This window comes from Adiantum capillus-veneris, chromosome 16 (genome assembly GCF_014529385.1).
Source record: "Adiantum capillus-veneris isolate H3 chromosome 16, ASM1452938v2, whole genome shotgun sequence".
NCBI classification, from domain to species: Eukaryota; Viridiplantae; Streptophyta; class Polypodiopsida; order Polypodiales; family Pteridaceae; genus Adiantum; species Adiantum capillus-veneris.
In genome coordinates, this window is record NC_140946.1 from 81,915,898 (window position 1) to 81,935,814 (window position 19,917).

General features: G+C 43.6%; 1 protein-coding gene across 1 annotated transcript; it reads right to left on the reverse strand.

Moving 5' to 3' along the window:
• Positions 1-389: 389 nt before the first annotated feature.
• LOC147439348 (uncharacterized) lies at positions 390-1,276 on the reverse strand. The gene is made up of 2 exons (XM_086484303.1): positions 1,085-1,276; positions 390-795 (listed from the first exon to the last, which is right to left on the reverse strand). Exons 1-2 carry the CDS (start codon positions 1,209-1,211, stop codon positions 575-577), a joined length of 348 nt encoding a protein of 115 aa, XP_086340429.1. The 5' UTR covers positions 1,212-1,276; the 3' UTR covers positions 390-574.
• Positions 1,277-19,917: the final 18,641 nt, after the last annotated feature.

The following is a 19,917-nucleotide window of genomic DNA, read 5'->3' on the forward strand; positions in this document are numbered from 1 at the left end:
CACTCGTTAGCAACATTGGCAACACTATCTAGAATCAAATGGGCTTCATCAACAACAATGCATTTGGCTATGGCCAAAGAAACTAGAAGGGAGTAGAGGAGTATGTTGTGCTTAGAATTTACAAGATTAGCAAGACGCCATCTGTATATATATATGTACCTAATTCAAACCTTCATTGGCTGATATGCTTTTAAGTTTATTTGAGCATGATTCCCTATCCCCCAACCTCACTTGTCTCACCTCTCATTGATACAATCTAAAAAAAGAGTATGTCAAGTGTAACTTCCTCGAGACCTAAAAGCATTGTCACGTTATTGTTAAAGTGTATGAGCTCGAATTAGTAAAGCAAACACAAAGTACGCAATCAAGAGAGTACTAATGAAACCAACTGACAAGATAATCCAGTAAATTCTTGAAAAGACACGATTCAGAAGATAAGAAGTCCTCTGATTCTTGAAAAGGCTAGCTTGTCTAGGCATCATAAGATTAGAAAAAGTAAACCTCGACGAAAAGGCTTAACGACGACCTTAAGTCTTTTAGGCTGAAGAGGAACTGATTTCTTGTGATCAAAATGTCAATGGAAATGGTTAAATGGATGGCCGGCCGCAGTTGTTGTCCCAGCAGCAGCAGCTTGCGTGGGTGGCGATTTCGGCCTGGGGGAGGTGTTGTCCGGCACGAACTCGTGCTGCCCTTCCAGCCTCAGCTTGCATTCATCAGCGCAGATGTAGTCCCGCGCGTCGACGAATGCCACCGGCGCGAATGCTTTCCTGACTTGATCAATCTTCGCATCAATATCTGCAGCATGTACACCGTGAAGGTCAAATTATTTCACTCGTGACAGAACAATCGCTGCCGCCATTGATCAATTAGTATGGGCGCGAAGGGGTTGTAATCAGAGAGCCAGAGGTCCATGTAGCTATATTATGTAACGCAGCGATGTATACACAGAGAGCACATGCACGTGTATATATATATATATATAGATATATATATATATATATATATATTTTTTATATATATATATATATATATATATATATATAGATATATAGATAGAGAGAGAGAGAGAGAGAGAGAGAGGTACTTGTAACTCCCGGACGTGCGGCCTCCACATAGCGCACACTCATCATCATCATCATGTAAGGGACTGCCATGATCAGCAACAGCAGAGCCGTCACTCCACTTCTGCTCATATTCCTGGCAAACACCATAATGACTAATTAACTGTAGCTCCTAGCTTGTTAACGCTCAGGAGTCAGGACTAGCTCGATATCTTCTGCATGCCTTCTTGCGCAAGGAGCTGATTTATATTATACAGGCCCTGGGGATGTTGCCTCGTTTCGAGGGCACGATAAATACCTTTGTTCGAAGTTCCCCCAAACTACACTTCAATCACTAAATTCTTCTATTGACCCTTGCTGGCACCCTGACCCTCGTTATGGCTTCCACCCTTATTGTGCGGTTTAACTATAATAAATAAATGCATACACACTAGGTATAGCCTCCACCACGCGTACTGCATATTCTACTCCTTTCTCATTCCTAACTTGTCAAAATATTAACTTTCTCACTCTTAGTACCATATGCATTCTATACTACATTATGACGGGTGCTATTCAGCAGTCCACCAACCAAGCGAAGGTGATGGACGTTGTGCACTGGGAAGGAGCCGACACCTCGGGATTGGGAGTGATTGATGGGAGTTGAATAGGAGGGACTAGCTCCATAATCTTCTGCATGCCTTCTTCGCAAGAAGTGATTTTATAATATACAAGCCTTGGGACGTTGCCTCGTGTAGAGAGCACAATAAATACCTTTCTTCACCCCTCATTATGGCTTCCCTTGTACATTGCAATCATAATGTTTCTTATAGATGTATCGGTTCTTTTCTTATGTTATTAAAAAAAAAAACAAAACATGGAATTGTCCTTGTAGGTAAAGTTTGCATAGTCCTCCCCAATTTCTTATAATACGGAGGAACGTGCCATTCCCACTGCAGAATACAAAATTATGTGTGTTTGTTCACTAGGTTATTAGCATTCAATAGCAAAATATGGTAGTGCTTATTCTCACGGAGCGCCCAAGTGCCAGGTTTGATTACGCATGGGCTTCGTGTGGTCAACCATATTGGTCAGAGAAGCAATCCCCGAGTACCGAGGTCCTAGGTTCAATTCCACATGGGCGCCATGTTGACAACCATTTTGGTCAATCGGTAGTAGGCCATTATGGGTGACTAGGGACCGGTTGGTCAGCGTAGGAGTCCCTACGTACCCATTACGTGCACCGTGTTGACAACCATTTTGATCAATGGACAAACGAACCACCTGATAATATAGCTACATGGAACTCTAATGGGTCTATGAGATTGGACGTGGGAGCATTTGTTAGAAGCTGGACACACCTCACGGCATCTAACTACTCGGCGGATTATTATTTTTTTGTAATTAATCATTCATTGAGGAAAACCCGGTTTTTCACCTTGTAAATATTGGGACTTACAGAAGTTTCCAGATTGTATCCCAGTTTTGATAGATGGATTAGATGGATGATTTTGAAACTTTAGGGTTTGAGAAGTTGTAAGGTATATATATCATTTTTTGACCTTAATTAAAAACCTTTTGTCATTTTAAACAAGTTTAAGTTTGTGAGTGAGCGTATTGTGTACGTGAGAGAGAGTGTGAGCTTTGTCTTGACGCTACGTGTGCTACGGTGGTCGGAATCGAGTGCGGAGAAGTGCAGCGTGTTGCCCCCGACTAGAGCTACGAGTCGATACCAACATTGCGCGCGTACGGCCCAGCTTTGGGAGCTCCTTCTACGAGCTTCATCGGTTTTTTGGGTGAGTATACGTTGTCCGATTTGGCATTGCAGCATATCCACGCGTTCACAATGAGTAGAACTACACATTATACACTTCATATTTCGAAAACGAAGACCTGCAGATTTCGGCCAGATATCCTACGTATTTCTACACCGGGTGTTTTGGGTCGTGATTTTGGTGCACAGACCTTAGGGAGAGTGGCCTATAGGTATTAGTAGGGTCTCCTTCAAGTTCTATGGTGTTTCGGAAGTGTTTGATAGGTATTCGGCTCTAGCAAGCGTTGTAGGAAGCATCCTCTTTTGTTCTCTTGAAGACTGTGACTTAGACAAGTGGTAGGAGCCTCTAAAGGAATTAGTTAAGAGTCGGTCGAGTGTAGGTTGACACCTTATGCTTGCTTCCACGCGCCTGCGGGTCGAGCTTCGTCCTTAGCTTACATTACTTGTTAGGTGAGTTCTCGCTGTGCTGACGTCCGTCGCGACGTACCCGTCCAACCGTTGGCGCCGCTGCCGGGGACGAAAACCTTAGACTAATCCTTGAGGATTGGGATTTTTGGCTTGCCAAGAGTCTCTCTTTACATTTAGATAGGATCAGAGGGTGGAGGACTCTCTAGGTATTAGAGGGAGTCTAGGAAGCGTGTGTCTGGCCTAGATCCTTCGACTTAGGTAGAGGAGGTAGACTTAGGTAGTAGTCGAGTCTAGAGTAGAAGTGAGAGTGGTAGAAGCGGTGAGAGTAGAGCTTGAGAGTCCGGAGAGGCCAAAAAAGCAACCAAAAACACCATAATCACCATTTCCTCATGGTAGGTAGGAGTAGAGTAAGTAGAACATCATGATTCAGATTTAGAGCATTTCATGCATGTATACTTGCTTAGTAGAATCATTACAAGTTTGTAAAAGACGCAAAAGTGTGGTTGAAAGCCTAATTGAAATCCAAAAGTTAATGTAATTGTTTCTGATAGGCCTACAGAGCATCGGGAGCATTTCTGTCAGAAAAAAACTTTAATTTTAAGCCAGGAGACATCCTACGCGTAGGATGTCTATAGGCCAATTTGGGAGGGATTTTGGGATTTTGAGTTGACCAATGCGTTCTGAAGGTAGGGTTTACCCTAATTTCAACTGGAAAGTGGAAACTTGGCCATCTCTTGACAGGATAAGGCCAGATAGACTGAAATTGCTAGACATCCTACCCAATTAGTGCCAAAACATCAACTTGAAACCAAAACCATAAGATGGCTGCATGAGTGTGTCTTTCATGATATATTGAGTGACTGAAAGGGGTTTCACCTCAGTCGGGTAAGAAAATTGGGTTCAAAGTGGACTTTAGCACTTTTGACTGAAAAAGCAAAAACAGCTGAAGTTTAGGACTTTTGACATCCAAATCAAGATCTAAGCATACCACTAGGATACTGACATCAGCGGGAAGCTGTGGAACAAATCTGGGGTCAAACAGACCAAATAGACATCCTACGCGTTGTTGGGGTATAAAGCCCAATGTGGTCGCCCAGGTAAGTGGGCGGGCCGCCAGGTATGTACACATATTCTTTTATAAAAACCTAATAAAAACTCACTATGCTCTACACATTATAGTAGAGCGAGTTCACCATATCGCCGTGCTCTTCTTCTCACACTCTCTCTCGCGTCGCACTTCCGCTTGTACTCCTTCAACTGGTATCAGAGCTCAGATCCAGGCTCGGGGCAGCACTGCAGGAGGCTAGAGTCACCAGCTCAGATTGGAGTGAAATTCGATAGGAAAAGACACGGCCCCAAATCTTGTCATCGTTCGGCTTCGACAAAGTTCTGTGTAGGCCATTTTCGACTACGTGGTCTCAGCGGGTGCAGATTCGACTCTGCAAATTTGGGGTTTTCGGCCTACGACTGCAGGTGCTGAGGATATCGACACTCCCAGAGTGTTGATTTGTGGCTGTCTACACATCGAAGGATGGCTCACAGTTCTTGGAGGTGTGTCACATACGACACGGGCGCATCTACACACAGACTGTAGGCGACATCCACTAGTTCATCAGGTAGCTTGTGTTTGCTGCTTGATATTCCAGATTTCATCCTGACATTGTAGGTACTTCCACATGGGATGTATTGTCAGAGATGATGTATGTCTGTTGAGGGTTTGCTGGCTGTGAGTCACGCAGCAAACAACCGCCGCAGCGGTTACAGCATATAGTGGGAAATTTGTGGATGTATGACTTTGTGGGAAGTCTATGTACTGTCAGATTTACTGCAGCCTTTGTTGAGGGTCGAGTGAGGTTTTATTGAGCTGGGGGATTCTCGAATGTTGAGATCCTTTCGGTGATACAGGTCTTGGAGCGATCCCTCGAGCACCCTTAGATAGGCAGCTAGGATGTATTGAATGTGAGTTAGACAGTTGGGATTGCATCTTTGCTTTACTATCGTTGAGGCATTGTCGTAGTCTATGCTTACAGGACAGTGACAGGACAGTCAGAGACAGTACAGGTGCAGGACAGGTTTACCCATAGCTTACAGTGTTAGAGAGATAGTGGTTTTTTGAGCTGTTTTTTTGTCTATTTTTAGTACACCAGAGCCATTTTACAAAGGAGATTCTGCCAAAATTTCTGCAGAATCTGAAGCTTTCTTGGTTCATTTTATAGGTTGATATTGGTTCAGAGGTCAGTTTACAGGGGAAACTCTGCCGAATTTTTCCCAGGAAAGTAAGCTACTGTGAAGCGTAGCTATGGCTGGATCACAAGACACTGCTCTTTACAATATCAAGAAGCTGGATGGAACCAATTTCCCATTGTGGAAGAAGCATATTTGGCACGTGTTGGTACAAAAGAAGCAGATAAAACCTATAAAGCTCAAGGGGATAAAACCAGAAGATATGGACGAAGATGAATGGAGCGAAATGGATGAATTGGCACTTTCTACCATTATATGCTGACTTTGGCAGAAAGCGTTTACTTCAATGTAGCAGACGAGATTTCGGCTTATCAAGCATGGTTAAAGCTGAGTGATCTTTATGAGAAGCAGAGTGCAGCTTCACAGGTATACTGGCTTAAGAAGCTTGTTGACTTGAAGATGAAAGAAGGGACACCTATGTCCAATCATCTGAATGAATTCAACACAATCTATAGTCAGTTGTCAGGTCAAGGTGTCAAGTTTGATGAACCTGTTAGAGCTATGTTCTTGTTGATCACATTGCCGAAAAGTTGGGACACTTTTCGCACAGCTTTGAGTAATTCTGCACCTCTAGATGGTTTGAACATAGTAGGTGTAGAAGGAAGTCTGCTTACTGAAGAAACCAATAGAAAGACAATGGAAAAAGGCAAAGGAACAGCCTTAGTTGTCAGGGGAAGGACCAAAGAAAAGTACAAAGGTGGAAAGAGGAATCAGTCTCATAGCAAGTCCCGCAGTGCTAAAGGCAAGAGTGACATAGAATGCTACCATTGTGGCAAGAAGGGTCACATGAAAAGAGACTGCAGAGAATGGAAAGCAGAAAAAGTCAAAGAGAAAGCTGAAGACCATGGTGAGAAGAACAAGTCCTCAGTGAAGATTCAAGAAATAAATGTGACAAACACTGTTGTAGAGGATGACAGTCTAGTGTCAGGAGACATCTACTTCTTGAAGAATACAATGGACTCAACTCTTCTTACAGCATCTGATGGAAATGCACTGAGTGACTGGATTATAGACTCAGGGGCATCACTTCATGTGTCTCCAAACAAGGAGTGGTTTACCTCTTATGTGACCACTAAAGATCATGTTCGGCTAGGCAATGGGCAGACATGTGAGATCTTAGGTGTTGGAGATGTTCAATTGAAGTTTTAGAATGGCTCTTCTTTCACGCTGAACAATGTGAGACATGTTCCCGCAATTACCAAGAGCTTGTCAGGGCTCAAGAGGAGCAAGGAGAGGATAGAGTGGAACCACAGGTTGTGGCTGAGCCTGAGCCACCTATTGTGCGTAGATCTGGACATGTAACGCGACCTCCTGATAGGTTTGTTCCATCTATGAACTATGTCATGTTGAGTGATTGCAATGAGCCTTCATGTTACAAGGAAGCAGTGCAAATGAAGGACTCCGGGAATTGGCAATTGGCCATGCAGTCAGAGATGACAGCTCTGCATAAAAACAAGACATGGAAGCTAGTTAAATTACCACAGGGCAAAAAGGCTCTACCTTGTAAATAAGTTTACAGGTATAAGATCACCGCTCATGATAGTCAGCCAAAGTACAAAGCAAGGCTTGTTGCCAAGGGCTTTAAGCAAGAACAAGACATTGACTTTGATGAAGTATTCTCTCCGGTGGTCAAGATGACTACATTGAGATGCTTTCTTGCATTGGTTTCCATATTAGATTTGGTCTTGCACCAAATGGATGTCAAGACAGCGTTCTTGCATGGTGATTTAGATGTGGAAATTTACATGCAGCAGCCAAAAGGGTTTGTTGAGAAAGGCAAGGAAGATTGGGTATGCCAGTTGTTAAAGAGTCTTTATGGCTTAAAACAATCACCGAGGGCATGGTACCATCAATTCCACAAGTTTATGCTTTCTCAAGGCTACAAACGTAGTGAGTTCGATCACTGTCTATATACAAAGAAGGCTAAGGATGGTAGTTGGCTGATCCTTATTTTGTATGTGGATGACATGTTGATTGCTGGCAAGCACTTGGAAGAAATTTCAGCTTTGAAGTCAAAGATGGCAAAATCGTTTGACATGAAAGACATGGGTGAGGCAAGTCATATACTTGGTATGCGCATTGAGAGAGACATATCAAAGAAGTTGATTTGGTTATCTCAAACAGAGTATATTGACAAGGTTTTGCAACGTTTCAATATGGAAAGGGGAAAGACACCGAGTGTTCCATTGCCACCATATGTGAAACTTAGCAAACAAGATTGTCATGTGTCTGAGGAAGAACAGGCTGAAATGGATAAGATTCCATATGCGTCTACAGTGGGTAGTTTGATGTATGCAATGATTGCTACTCGCCGAGACATTGTATTTGCAGTGGGAGTAGTAACTCGATATATGTCAAACCCAGGCAAGAAACATTGGGAGGCAGTGAAAGGAATATTGAGATACCTGAAAGCTACAAAGAGTATGCGTATATGCTATGGGAGTCAGGAGCTAAGTGTAAAGGGTTTTACAGACTCAGATTATGCAGGTGACTTAGACAACCGAAGGTCTACGTCAGGGTATGTCTTTACATTGGCTGGTGGAGCAGTATCATGGCGTTCTAGATTACAAGATTGTGTTACTCAGTCTACTACAGAGGCTGAATATGTTGCAGCACCAGAGGCATGCAAAGAATCAATTTGTCTTAATCGACTAGTAACAGATTTGGGAATCAAAGAAGAGATGCCTGTGTTATATTGTGATAGTCAAAGTGCTATACAATTGGCTCGCAATCTAGTTTATCACTCAAAGACAAAGCATGTGGATGTGAAGTATCATTTCATCAGGGAAATTCTCGAGGATAAGCAACTTGAGCTTGTCAAAGTTCACACCACAAAAAATCCTGCTGATCTACTTACAAAAGGACTTCCCTCAGAGAGCTTTGCGCATTTTCTCAAGCAGTTAGGTGTAGGGTAGTACATCACTTCTCTACATCTCTTGTATATTAGCTTGTATAGTAGCTTCTCTCACACTTAAAGTACCACATTGGACTTTAAGTGGGAGGTTGTTGGGGTATAAATCCCAATGTGGTCGCCCAGGTAAGTGGGCGGGCCGCCAGGTATGTACACATATTCTTTTGTAAAAACCTAATAAGAACTCACTATGCTCTACACATCACAGTAGAGCGAGTTCACCATATCGTCGTGCTCTTCTTCTAGCACTCTCTCTCGCGTCGCACTTCCGCTCGTACTCCTTCACGCGTAGGATGTCTTCTGAGTGATTTGGGACTCCAAACTGAAATCTGAGTATACCAAGGTGATCATCAGCTCAAGGAGAGCTTAAGTCTTGAGTTTAAAGCCATTCTGATAAAAAAGACATCCTACGCATAGGATGTCTAATGCAAGAAAATGAAGCCATAATTGGACTTTGAGCATTGTAAGGTGTTATATAGCCTAAGGCAAGCCTGCTAGTCAATTTTGGTCCAATTTGGAGTTGATTAGACTGATCAACACCATCACCAGGCCGTCGGAATAGATTTCTGACTCATTGACCAGCTTCTAGAGGTCCAAATCAAAAAGTAAAAACAGTTGTAAGCTCAACACAACGAGGGGAAAATACAGTGCAGAAATCCAGGCAAAATGCAGTAGGAGACATCCTACGCGTAGGATGTCTATTGGGGCATTCTGTAGGGAAAATTTGACCTGGCCTAGACAGTGAGGTTCTATTTGGCTTACGGGTTCCAGAAATCCTTTCAGAAGTAAATTTGGACCTTGGTTTCCCATTTGACAAAGCAAAGACTGAATTCAAGCTTTTTCGCTTAAATTGGCCAACATCAAAGAAAAGTACTGCTTCAGGTTAGCAACCTAATCTGGAACATCAACAGTGTATAAAATACAGTAGTGGTTGAGATTAACTCTCCAGTTATACCAATCATTACGAAGATAACCTCTAGCAGATAAGAGCTGTGATTCAATTGCCGAAATTAAAACTCTTGTGTACAAGTCTATTTGGCAGCAAAGCAAGAAGTTGTGCAGAAACTGATGCATTGCCAGGTTAGTGGTTGAACTTGTGATAAGTTGCATTGATAATTTTGATGAATTTGAGATCAGGAAGATACATTGTTAGAGACCAAAAGGTGGCAGGTGACCAAGGTAGTGTAGTGTCCACCGAAGAGAGTGTAACTCAGGCAAGGTTAGATCCGCTAGCACCGATTATTGAGGAAGGTAGTGATACTGACACTTCGTCAGACAAATCTTTCTTCATGATGGGTAGCCAACAACCAGGAGGTTTCACCTATGATGGACCTATGCGAGGAGGAAGTACCTCCCAAAATCCTTTGAATGATTCCAGGCTTACGGTGATGTTCTTGGAGGGAACAAACTCAAGAGGAGCCCTAGTCTATTCTGACTATCGAGGTCGCAAGTGCATTTGCATTGAAGAGAAGCCAGCACAAAGATTGGAGATAATCCACGTGTATGATGATGGAGATAGATTCCAAGACGAAAAGGGGAACCGCTATTTAATAGTTAGCAACCCTGAAGATTACAACAGATATGGAGACAACGTGGCTAAAGGGCAAATGGTTTCAGAAACTCAAGAGCCGCTACCAAACATTGATCGGCACGGAGCTATTTTCATGTATGATAAGAAAACAATCAGGGTTCCAACTTATAATGGGAATGTGGGAATCTACAAACATGAGAGCAAGGGTATTGTCTCTTACTTTCGCAGTAAAGAACCATACATAGACGAACTAAGCAAAGACAAGGTTCTTTACTTATTCTCTTATGAAACTGCTACGGGGAAGGGCATAGTTTTTGTTGATAGATATGGGCGAGAATACCAACGTATTCTTCCAGAGGAAGTAGAAAGAGAAATAGGTCCAGGAGCATTAGCATACGCCCCTGAGGAAATACCGAGATCCGCCCACACCCCAAGCAAGTCAACGAATCGGTTTTCAGATGAGTATGACGCTACATCACATTCCACCAGACCACAAGCATTCACCAACCAAGACCAACCAGCAAACCAGCCATCATTGCAGGCATGGCTTCGACAAAGTGCAACAATGGAACCAGACCGAAACCGAGAGGGTTATCCAGCTGTACGAGGGCTCAGGGATTTGCAAGAACCCCCACACTATTCAAGGTATCAAGCAGAGAGTAAGCCAAAGACACAAGGGGAGCTTGGAGGACCACCCATGGAACGAGTTCGAAGATGAGGACCACCTCCGGTGAGAACCGTTAGAAATTATGGCTTAGGAGCACCGTTGGGCGAGGAACCAGCCTATTACAGAAGGCCTGAGGAGGGGTATAGACTTGGAAGGGGTAATCCAATGATGAGGTTTGTAGACCATCGCAGAATTAGACCTTCTCCAGTGCAAAAATGGATAAACAGGAAATACACACGAAACAGAGACCCAAGAGATCATGTAGCAGCCTTTGTACGTGTGATTAGAGCCAAAGAGGTGTTAGACTTTCCTACCCAATTCGCAGGGTTTGGACTAACCCTAGAGGATGATGCTGCAACTTGGTTTGACTCTGTGGAGCGTAGAGACTTTGAGTCGATGGAGGAAGTGTTTGACGAGTTTATTGAGGAATTCTCTCAAAGAGGAATAGCTCATAATACCGTCTCACAAATCCATAAATTCAAACAAAAAGATGGAGAATCTGTACGGAAGGTAGCCCTAAGACTAAAGAGATATGTTAAGTTCTGTCATGTTAAAGAACTGCCAACTCAGTCCAGACTTATGCTGATATTCATCCAAGGACTAAGGAATGCAGATCTCCAGAAATACTTACATATGAAGAGGAGCACTACATTGAATGAGTTGACCAAGGAAGCTTTGTACCTTGTGGACAATTGTGCTGTCTACAAAGAAGGGGAGTTCAAGGACCTTGATGACGATTCATCTTCACAGCAAAGTGGGAGCAAGTCCTCCAAGACAACACTGAAAGGAGAAATAGCGGTAAACCAGGAGCAGCTCGTAGATGAAGTGCTAAAAAAGATCAACTTGTACGCCAAACCCCAAACTAAACAGCCCAAGTGGTGTGCTATTGAACAAAAATCGACAAACCATGTGACCGAGGAATGTTACTATAACAAGGGATATGTGAGGGAGAGACCTTATGCTCCCCAAGCTCCTGTAGCTTCCCCTCAACTTCCACCTATGCCTAGATATCAAGCAGGCAACTTACCAGGACCTGTAGGTGTAGAGAGACCACAACCGGTGTTGGGGCAACAACCACCCCTACCAGGATTACGACCAGTTGGTGTAAGATACACCCCAACGGTAACTGAATCAGAAGAAAAGGATTTGGTGCCTATGCATTGCATATTATGAGGATCCCAATGGATATGCAGTAAACCCTGTCTATTATCCGCTAGAAGAACCCTCGACACCAGATCCATGGAGCATGATAGGGAATCAAGGACCTCCAACTACTGCACAGGCCGTAGGAGAAGGAAGATATAGCTTAGATGAACAAACATTGTTGTTCATAGCCAATGGAGGCATGGGCAAACAGAGACAGACTTACCAGCAACGAGGAGCTCAAGGAGCACCTCAACAACCCAAGGGCCCCTGTTACAAGTGTGGCGGAGACCATTGGCTGAGAGACTGTCCCCATGATGAAATCATTAGAGTCAATGTGTATTTCCCTGAATGTGGGATTACTCATTTGATTCCTGATTTCCCTAAAAACCCGAGTAAAGGAGCAAAAGCCACCTTGAACCTGTTGGAAACAGTACCCTCCAGTGGAGTATCAGAAAATGAAACAGTCATACCTGTTCAGGCGGTGACACGGGACCAAGCCCAAAGAAGGACGAACAAACCCATAATAGAAGAACCAAAAACAGATGACCAAAGTTCACAAACGAAAAATCCGAGAAGCACTTGGAAGGCAAGAAAGGCGCGTAGGAAAGCCAGGAAAGAGCGAGAGCAAACATCCCTATCCGATGAGTTGAAACATATAAAGAACAGGTTGGAGCGGTTAGAAGATCTAGCTAGCCTAAGCTCACACACCACAGCAGCCATAGCACCAAAGGAATTAGCACTACAAGAGGCTATTCATATTAGCGACGCTAAAAAAAAACTTTCCCGGCGTCGCTATGAGCGTCGCAAATTTCTTTGTAAATTTGTGACGCTCATAGTGACGCTTATAGCAACGCCGGCTAGGCTAAAAAAATAACAGAGCGCGCCCAAAAACTCAGATCTCAGATCTGAGTTTTTCGGCGCCCTCAAGCAAGGAGCAGGTAACGCTCTCCCTCTCTCTCTCTCTCTCTCTCTCTCTCTCTCTCTCTCTCTTTTTCTTCTCCACACACACACACACACACACACACGAGGAGAGGAAGGAGAGCCAGGTATGCTCCTTCCCTCTCCTCATTCTCATGTTCCCTTCCCCTCTTTCTCTCTCCCTCTCTCTCTCTCTCTCTCTCTCTCACACACACACATACACACACATAGTGTTTTTGAGAGAGAGAGAGAGAGAGAGTACAAACATAAACAGAAACGCACACACACATACATAAACAAAGAATGCACACACACATTGAGAGAGGAAAAGAGAGAGAGAGCATGCATAAACAAAAAACGCACGCATTGAGAGAGGAAAAGAGAGAGAGAACATGCATAAACAAAAAACGCACACATTGAGAGAGGAAAAGAGAGAGAAAACGTGCATACAATCCAAAAAAACACACACACATTGAGAGAGAAAGAGAGAGAAACTAATTTAACGTCGTAGGAAACTAATTAAAATTAAAAGACCTAAAGATCTAGCCTACGAGGAGTTGAACTCAAGACCTATTATTCAAGAGGGAAATGGCATAATCAATCTATCATACTTGGCATGGGTGATAGAAAGGTTATACTATTTATCTCTTTTTATTGTCACACACATCCACACACGCGCACACACACAAGAAGAAGAGAGTTATAACGTTGTAGGAAACTATCCTAAAAGACGTTAAAGATTAGGTTAGATGTAGATTTACGTTAAATTAGATTTAGGTTTATTTAAGTTAAATTAGATTAGATTTAGGTTTATTTTTAATTAGATTTACGTTTATTTACGCTAGATTTAGATTTACGTTATACTAGATTAGATTTAGGTCTCCATAGACTGCGATGCCTGCATGAAGCGGGTGAAGAAAGCCCTCAATGGAATATAGGGTATTGCTGCCTTCACTCATGGTGGGCTCCGTCGATCCAAAAGTACTGGTGAAATGTCTTCAGAAGATAGGGAAGAAGGTGGATCTTCAGGGCGGCAAGAGTCACTACATCCCCGACACAATGACCATCTAGACAACCTCTAGTCATTCAACAGCAACTTCAAAGTTAGTAACAAGAGCAAGAACGGTCTAAAGGGCCAATTGCTGTCGTCAGATGTGGATGGAGATGAGGCAGCGTTACCGCCGGAAGTTAACTCTCACATCTTTAGTGATGAGAATGCCAACTCTTGCCGAGTTATGTGAAAAATTATGTGTTAAATCAGTTTTAAGGTTCTTATAATCCTTGTTAGTTTAGTTCTTTGTTTTTAATATAACATAATTTACGTTAGATTTAGATTTATGTTATATTAGATTAGACTTAGGTTTATTTAGGTTTACCCACACACACACACACACACACACACACACACACACACACACACACACAAGAAGAAGAGAGTTTTAACGTCGTAGGAAACTATCCCAAAAGACGTTAAAGATTAGGTTAGATGTAGACTTACGTTAAATTAGATTTAGGTTTATTTAGATTTACGCTTATTTACGTTAGATCGAGTCCACGCAAGAATTACTTACGGTTTAGGGTTTAGAGTTAGACGAACAGTGAAAAGATCTACTGTGAAAAGATGTTAAGATGCTGTGAAGTGCTACAGCTAGAGAAGAGGCAAAGGGGTTTTGTCCACTACATGTAGTATCATGTAGACGTGGGTCTGTAGATTTCTTGTACCCACAAATATAGGTATTGACCAATAAAGACGAGATTATAACCCGGTGGTTCTGATCTCCGTGCACCTCTAGACCGAGGTGTGCAGGGATTGGACATGACTAGAGAATGTGAGGTAAAGAGAGAGAGAGAGAGAGAGAGAGAGAGATAAGACGAAGAATGCCAATAGAATATTAAATTTGTTGTCCAGGTTATAAGATTTTTATCCTCATTATGAGTAGTGACGAGGATGTGGGACCGTCCAACCGAAACACCTATCTCTCAACGAGGGTCTTATGTCCTTGTAATCAATGCAAGCATGCTGTGCGACGGACAAGACATGTTTCTTTGCAGCACGTTCGCGAATTTGGCGAGTTCGATCCATCTATTATAGATCGAGTTGTTGCCAATTATAACTCGTCGGACTCTGACGCTGGCCAACAAGCAGTAATCTTGCAACCCAATAGACGTGTTCGCAGGCGCTTTGGTCAAGCAACATATGTGAGGCCACAAGATGTAGCCTCTGACAGCTCGGGGGATGATCATGCAGAGCACATTCCCAACGAGGCAATGTTTGAGCCCGAGATTGATGAAATGATCGAGACGATCATGGATTCAGAAAGGCTTATCTATGATGATATGAAAAGTGAAGCCGATACGCAATTGTATAATGGAGCACGTATGTCTAGATTGAAAGCACTCCTGGTTCTTCTCAACATGCAGGAAAAGTTTGGATGGAGTGACACTAGCGTCAGAGCGCTTTTCAGGTGATCTATTACAATTAGTTTACTTTAATAAAACTCTAAATGTATAATGATCTGATAGATTTTTACACGACTATATCGTATTTTTATGTTGTGTAGATTGCTTAAAGAGCACATACTACCAGCTGACAATGTGATGCCAGATTCCCGAGATGAAGCAAGAAAGATTTTGCGAAACTTGGGGATGGATTACAATTCTATCCACGCTTGTTCTAATGACTGCATTCTTTTCAGAGGGGAATACATAGACATGGAGAAGTGTCCGAAATGTGATTCCGAAAGATATCGAGTAGATCTCCACGGGACAAAAATTCCACAAAAGGTTTTGCGATATTTTCCTCTGCTTCCTTGCATCAAGCATTTCTTTGAATGTAAGTCCATGGCCGCCCTAGCATCATGGCATGAGGAGAATAAATCTTCGGATGGTGTGCTAGGAATTCCTGCAGATTGCGCAGCCTGGAAACATATAGATGGAACATGGTCGGATTTTGCTAGGGAAGCTCGAAATTTGCGCTTAGACCTGTCTGGCTATGGATGGCGTAAATCCATTTGGTCAAAGATCAACATCTTACAGTGTATGGCCCGTTTTCATCGTCAACTACAACATTCCCCCGTGGTTGACTACGAAGAAGGGGCACCTATGGCTAAGCTTGATTGTGCCAAGGCGATATAAAGTGGGGAATATGGATGTGTATCTTCGTCCACTATTGGAAGAGCTACAACAATTGTGGATTGGCATAGAGGTGGTGGATATGAGCCGACACACAGGACGACGGAATGCTTTGATCAGAGGCATTCTAATGTGGACCATGCATGACTATCCCGGGCTAACAGAATGCTCAGGTGATCTATTGACACTCCTCACTCAGACACTATAAATCTTGTTTTTCCCCATAGTTGATCTACTATCATGTGTATACATGCAGGGCTTCAAACAAGCGCATACAGAGCATGTGTCACATGTGGACCTAGACTGAATGCACGTAGGGCACCCTCACTGAAGAAGCAAATCTACGAAGGTCATCAAGCGTATCTTCCAGAGAATCTTGTGTTATGCGATGGCTTTTTGGAAAGAGAGCCACCAAGGATGTCTACACAAGCATGGTTAGAGCAGAAGGAGATGTGCGATGACGGATTGCCTCCAGGGATGAAGAGACTATCTCTATGGTACGAGTTACCATACTGGCCCCGACTCATGATCAATCACTTGCTCGAACGTTTCATGAAAACGCTTAAGGGATATGTGCGTCAAAAGGCACGTCCGGAGGGTAGCATGGCAGAAGGTTGGTTGGTATCAGAGTCCCTAGTGTACATTGGAGAGTGGCTAGACGGATTTGATAAAGCCCGGGACACGCTATGGCAAACCATAGATGATGAGCGCATATCTGGGATTGTCATGTGCAATGTCGGTGTTGAGAAGAAGATGACGGAAGATCTAGAGGCTAAAATCAACCGATTTTGCATGCTTCACAATCCAGTGATGCAAAAGTGGATTTCACAATATGAGGATGCAAAGCAAGAGCGACAAAGGGCACGAATCGAGTGGAGACGGGGAAGACGACCACCGATGCACTATCCGACGGTTCTGGAGAGCCTACCAACCTTCATGAGCTTAAGATGGTTGCACAACCAATTGAGAAGCGCACAACAATGCGGTGACGAAGTGACTGAGGAAGAGTGGGAGTACTCTCGGGGTTGCGCGACCAAGGTAAGTTTGCAATGTACGACTAGCAAGTGACTTTATTTATAAACGTTTGAACGGCCACTCATAATCTTTGTTCGTTGTAGTATAAGTCATACACAGCAACATGGTGTAAAGGTCGACATTTTAGGGTGGAATGAATCGACAAAAAGCGTTTTACTCAAGATTGTGGAATCATGGCAAAATTTGAACAGTCTAGTCGACGACGTTCCTCTGATGCAGATCCTGTGGTGGCGAAACTCACTTACTTCGGCACGCTGCAAGAGATTTTGAGGATCGATTACAGAGGATTTTTTGTCGACTTGTTCGACGTGCAATGGTTCAAGATAATCATGGAGGGTCGCAACGCTACTGTGCGTAGAGGAGAGTCTGGTTTTCTTGAGGTGGATTCTACTAAGAAATGGACTGACCTAAGAGACACTTTCGTACTACCCGAGCATTGTGAACAAGTAAGTATGTAAATAGTTAACATCCCCCTTTTACAAGTTATGTGCTTGAAAGCTCTCATGTAAGTTATGTGGCTCTGGCAGGTAATATTTCATCCTACAAAGTCTACATCAAACTGGTGGTACGTCATAGAGGTAGCCCCTCGTAGTGCAAGGACATATGAAGGCTACCATGTGCCAATCACAACGGCATCAATGGAGGAGATCAGAGAAGATGCTCAATCAGAAGCCGCTGCGGTGGTGCCAGACGAGCATCAAGATGCTACTACTCTATATGGGGTGCATGCAGAGGAGCTACAAAATGAAACAGAGGATATGTGTTTAAACGGAGAGCTCTATATAGATATAGGAAGTTATGCTGAGTTATGCGAGGATGAGAGAGAGATCTCTTAAAGCCACAAATATTGTATTTGAATAATTTTGCTCCGTGTTGTAAAAGCTCTGGCTCTCTAAGTACCTTCCATGGTGTATAACGCTCTTTTCTACTCGCGCTCACATCTTTTGATTGAAAATTCTGAGTTTTCGACTTGCCTCTTCTATCACTCAATTCATTGCGTCATTGTATTTATATGCGTCATTACGTCATTGTATTTAATGGTCTTTGCGTCATTGTCTACTCTATTCATTCAATATTAAGTTTAAATATTCGTGTGTTTAATGCAGGTATGGATGATGAGGAGTTTCTTTCTTCTTTGTCACCGCAGCAGAGACAGTGGTACGTGGAGCGTCATCGCTCTGGCGCATCATCGCGCGTTCCTACTCCATCCGCATCTCCCTCTCTTTCGGAGCATTCGGCGCGCTCCGAAGCTTCGGTGTCGACGAGACGATCTTCACACTCGTCTAGACACCGGCGTTCTAGTGGTGGCGATGGCGGTTGTTGTGGGGATTCCGCCGCCAATGCCTCCACACCACCTCGTGTTCGACGAGGCTCTTTACCCTCCCCTTCTTTGCCTGTCCCCACACCAGCCAGAGCATCGCCATCTACGCCAGGTTTTGCGCGGCTGACTGTTCCTAGCAGCTACACACCTCTACCTACTCCGCCAGGAGCCACCCCACTGGACACTCCTCGCTTCGGGGCCCGGACGCCGGTGGAGACACCTGACGTCCGTACCCCCATCGACACGCCGCTAGAGACCCCTGTTGGGACACTCAGGTTCACGCGTCACTGGTCAGAGGGCTTGCCTTTCTCCGTCGACTTCAGCGGCAGCATCATCATGGATGATGATGGCAAGAAGGTGATCTCGCGCATGCGTGGTCTTTGCTCTCAGCTGTTTAGACACTACATACTAAACAAATGGAGTGAAGTACCAAGTGATTTAAAAAACAGAGTCATCATCATACTTCATGATGAGTTTCCTGTTCCAACACGGGATCAGCCCTTCAATGAAGACCTGATGAAGATTCGAATGCGCGAATACTGCAAACACAAGCGTTCCGAAGTGCAAAAAGCAATCAAGAATGGGTGGAACAGGCCAGATTGGCTGGCCAAAGAAGATTGGAAGAATGCGAAGAAAGCAGCGCGCGAGAATCCCGACAAGTGGAAGCAACAAAAGGATGCAGGCAGAGCGCGAGTAGAGGCAGGGAGCTCGCACCACTTGGGGAGCGGTGGATGGACATCATTTGAGGCCGATTTTGTAAGTGTTTTCGCATTGCTCTTTATGTTCGATAGTTTAGGGTTTATGATTTTTTTAATTCTAACATAATGAAATCTTTGTATGTTTTGATAGTGGTCGATGACAGGACGTGATCCCACACCGTACGAGCGCGAGTACGCAGGCAAGAAGGGCTTAAACGCCCTGATGGACATTCTCAGTTCTCACGGCGGCATGGTTAGTATTAGGGTTTACTCTTTTCTATTTTTTGTATTGTTTTATAAATGTCGTTATATGTTTATACTTACTGAAAGCTGTCTTATTGTCTTTTTTTGCAGAATCCGACAGATACGCCGCTTGGACGCGATGAGACGTTTGACTAGATGACGTCAGTTTAGCCGTAGCTAGCCGTAGCTAGATAGCATTAGTTTAGGGTTTCTCATAGCTTATGTATCATGAGACGGATTTTATACGTCTTTTTGAACCATGTATATTATTACATTTGTCACAGCAATTTCTTTTGCCAATCAATTCTTTATGCCTATGATGTTGTACAATTGTCATTATTACATTTGCCAATCAATTCATTTTGCCTATGATGTGTACAATTGTCAATTTTGCAAACAATGCGTCTTGTGGGTGACTATTTTGGGTCTATTATCTACCCTTGCACTTTTTTAAAAAAGTGAATCAAGTACAATATGGTTGATGGGTGGCAGGGCATTCAATGCCCTGTCACCAAAAAAAATTCTCTCGGGCGTCGCTATAACCGTCGCTATTTATGGCTCTGTAGCGTCGCTATAGTCTTTTGTGTAAACGTCGCTATAAGCGTCGCTATGAGCGTCGCTATATAGAGACGCTCATAGCGACGCTTATAGCGACGCATATAGCGACGTTCTCGTAGCGACGGTTTTAGCGACGCCGGGGGTTATAAAAACCCAGTGTATTTTCGTCGCTAACAGCGTCACAAGAGCACACAACCTCTTGTAGTGTAGTTGAGCCCAAAAGTGCGGGATCAGGAGGATCTGTGCTGGCAGACAAGGTAAACGAGCAGCTGGATGCGCTTCTAAAAGCCT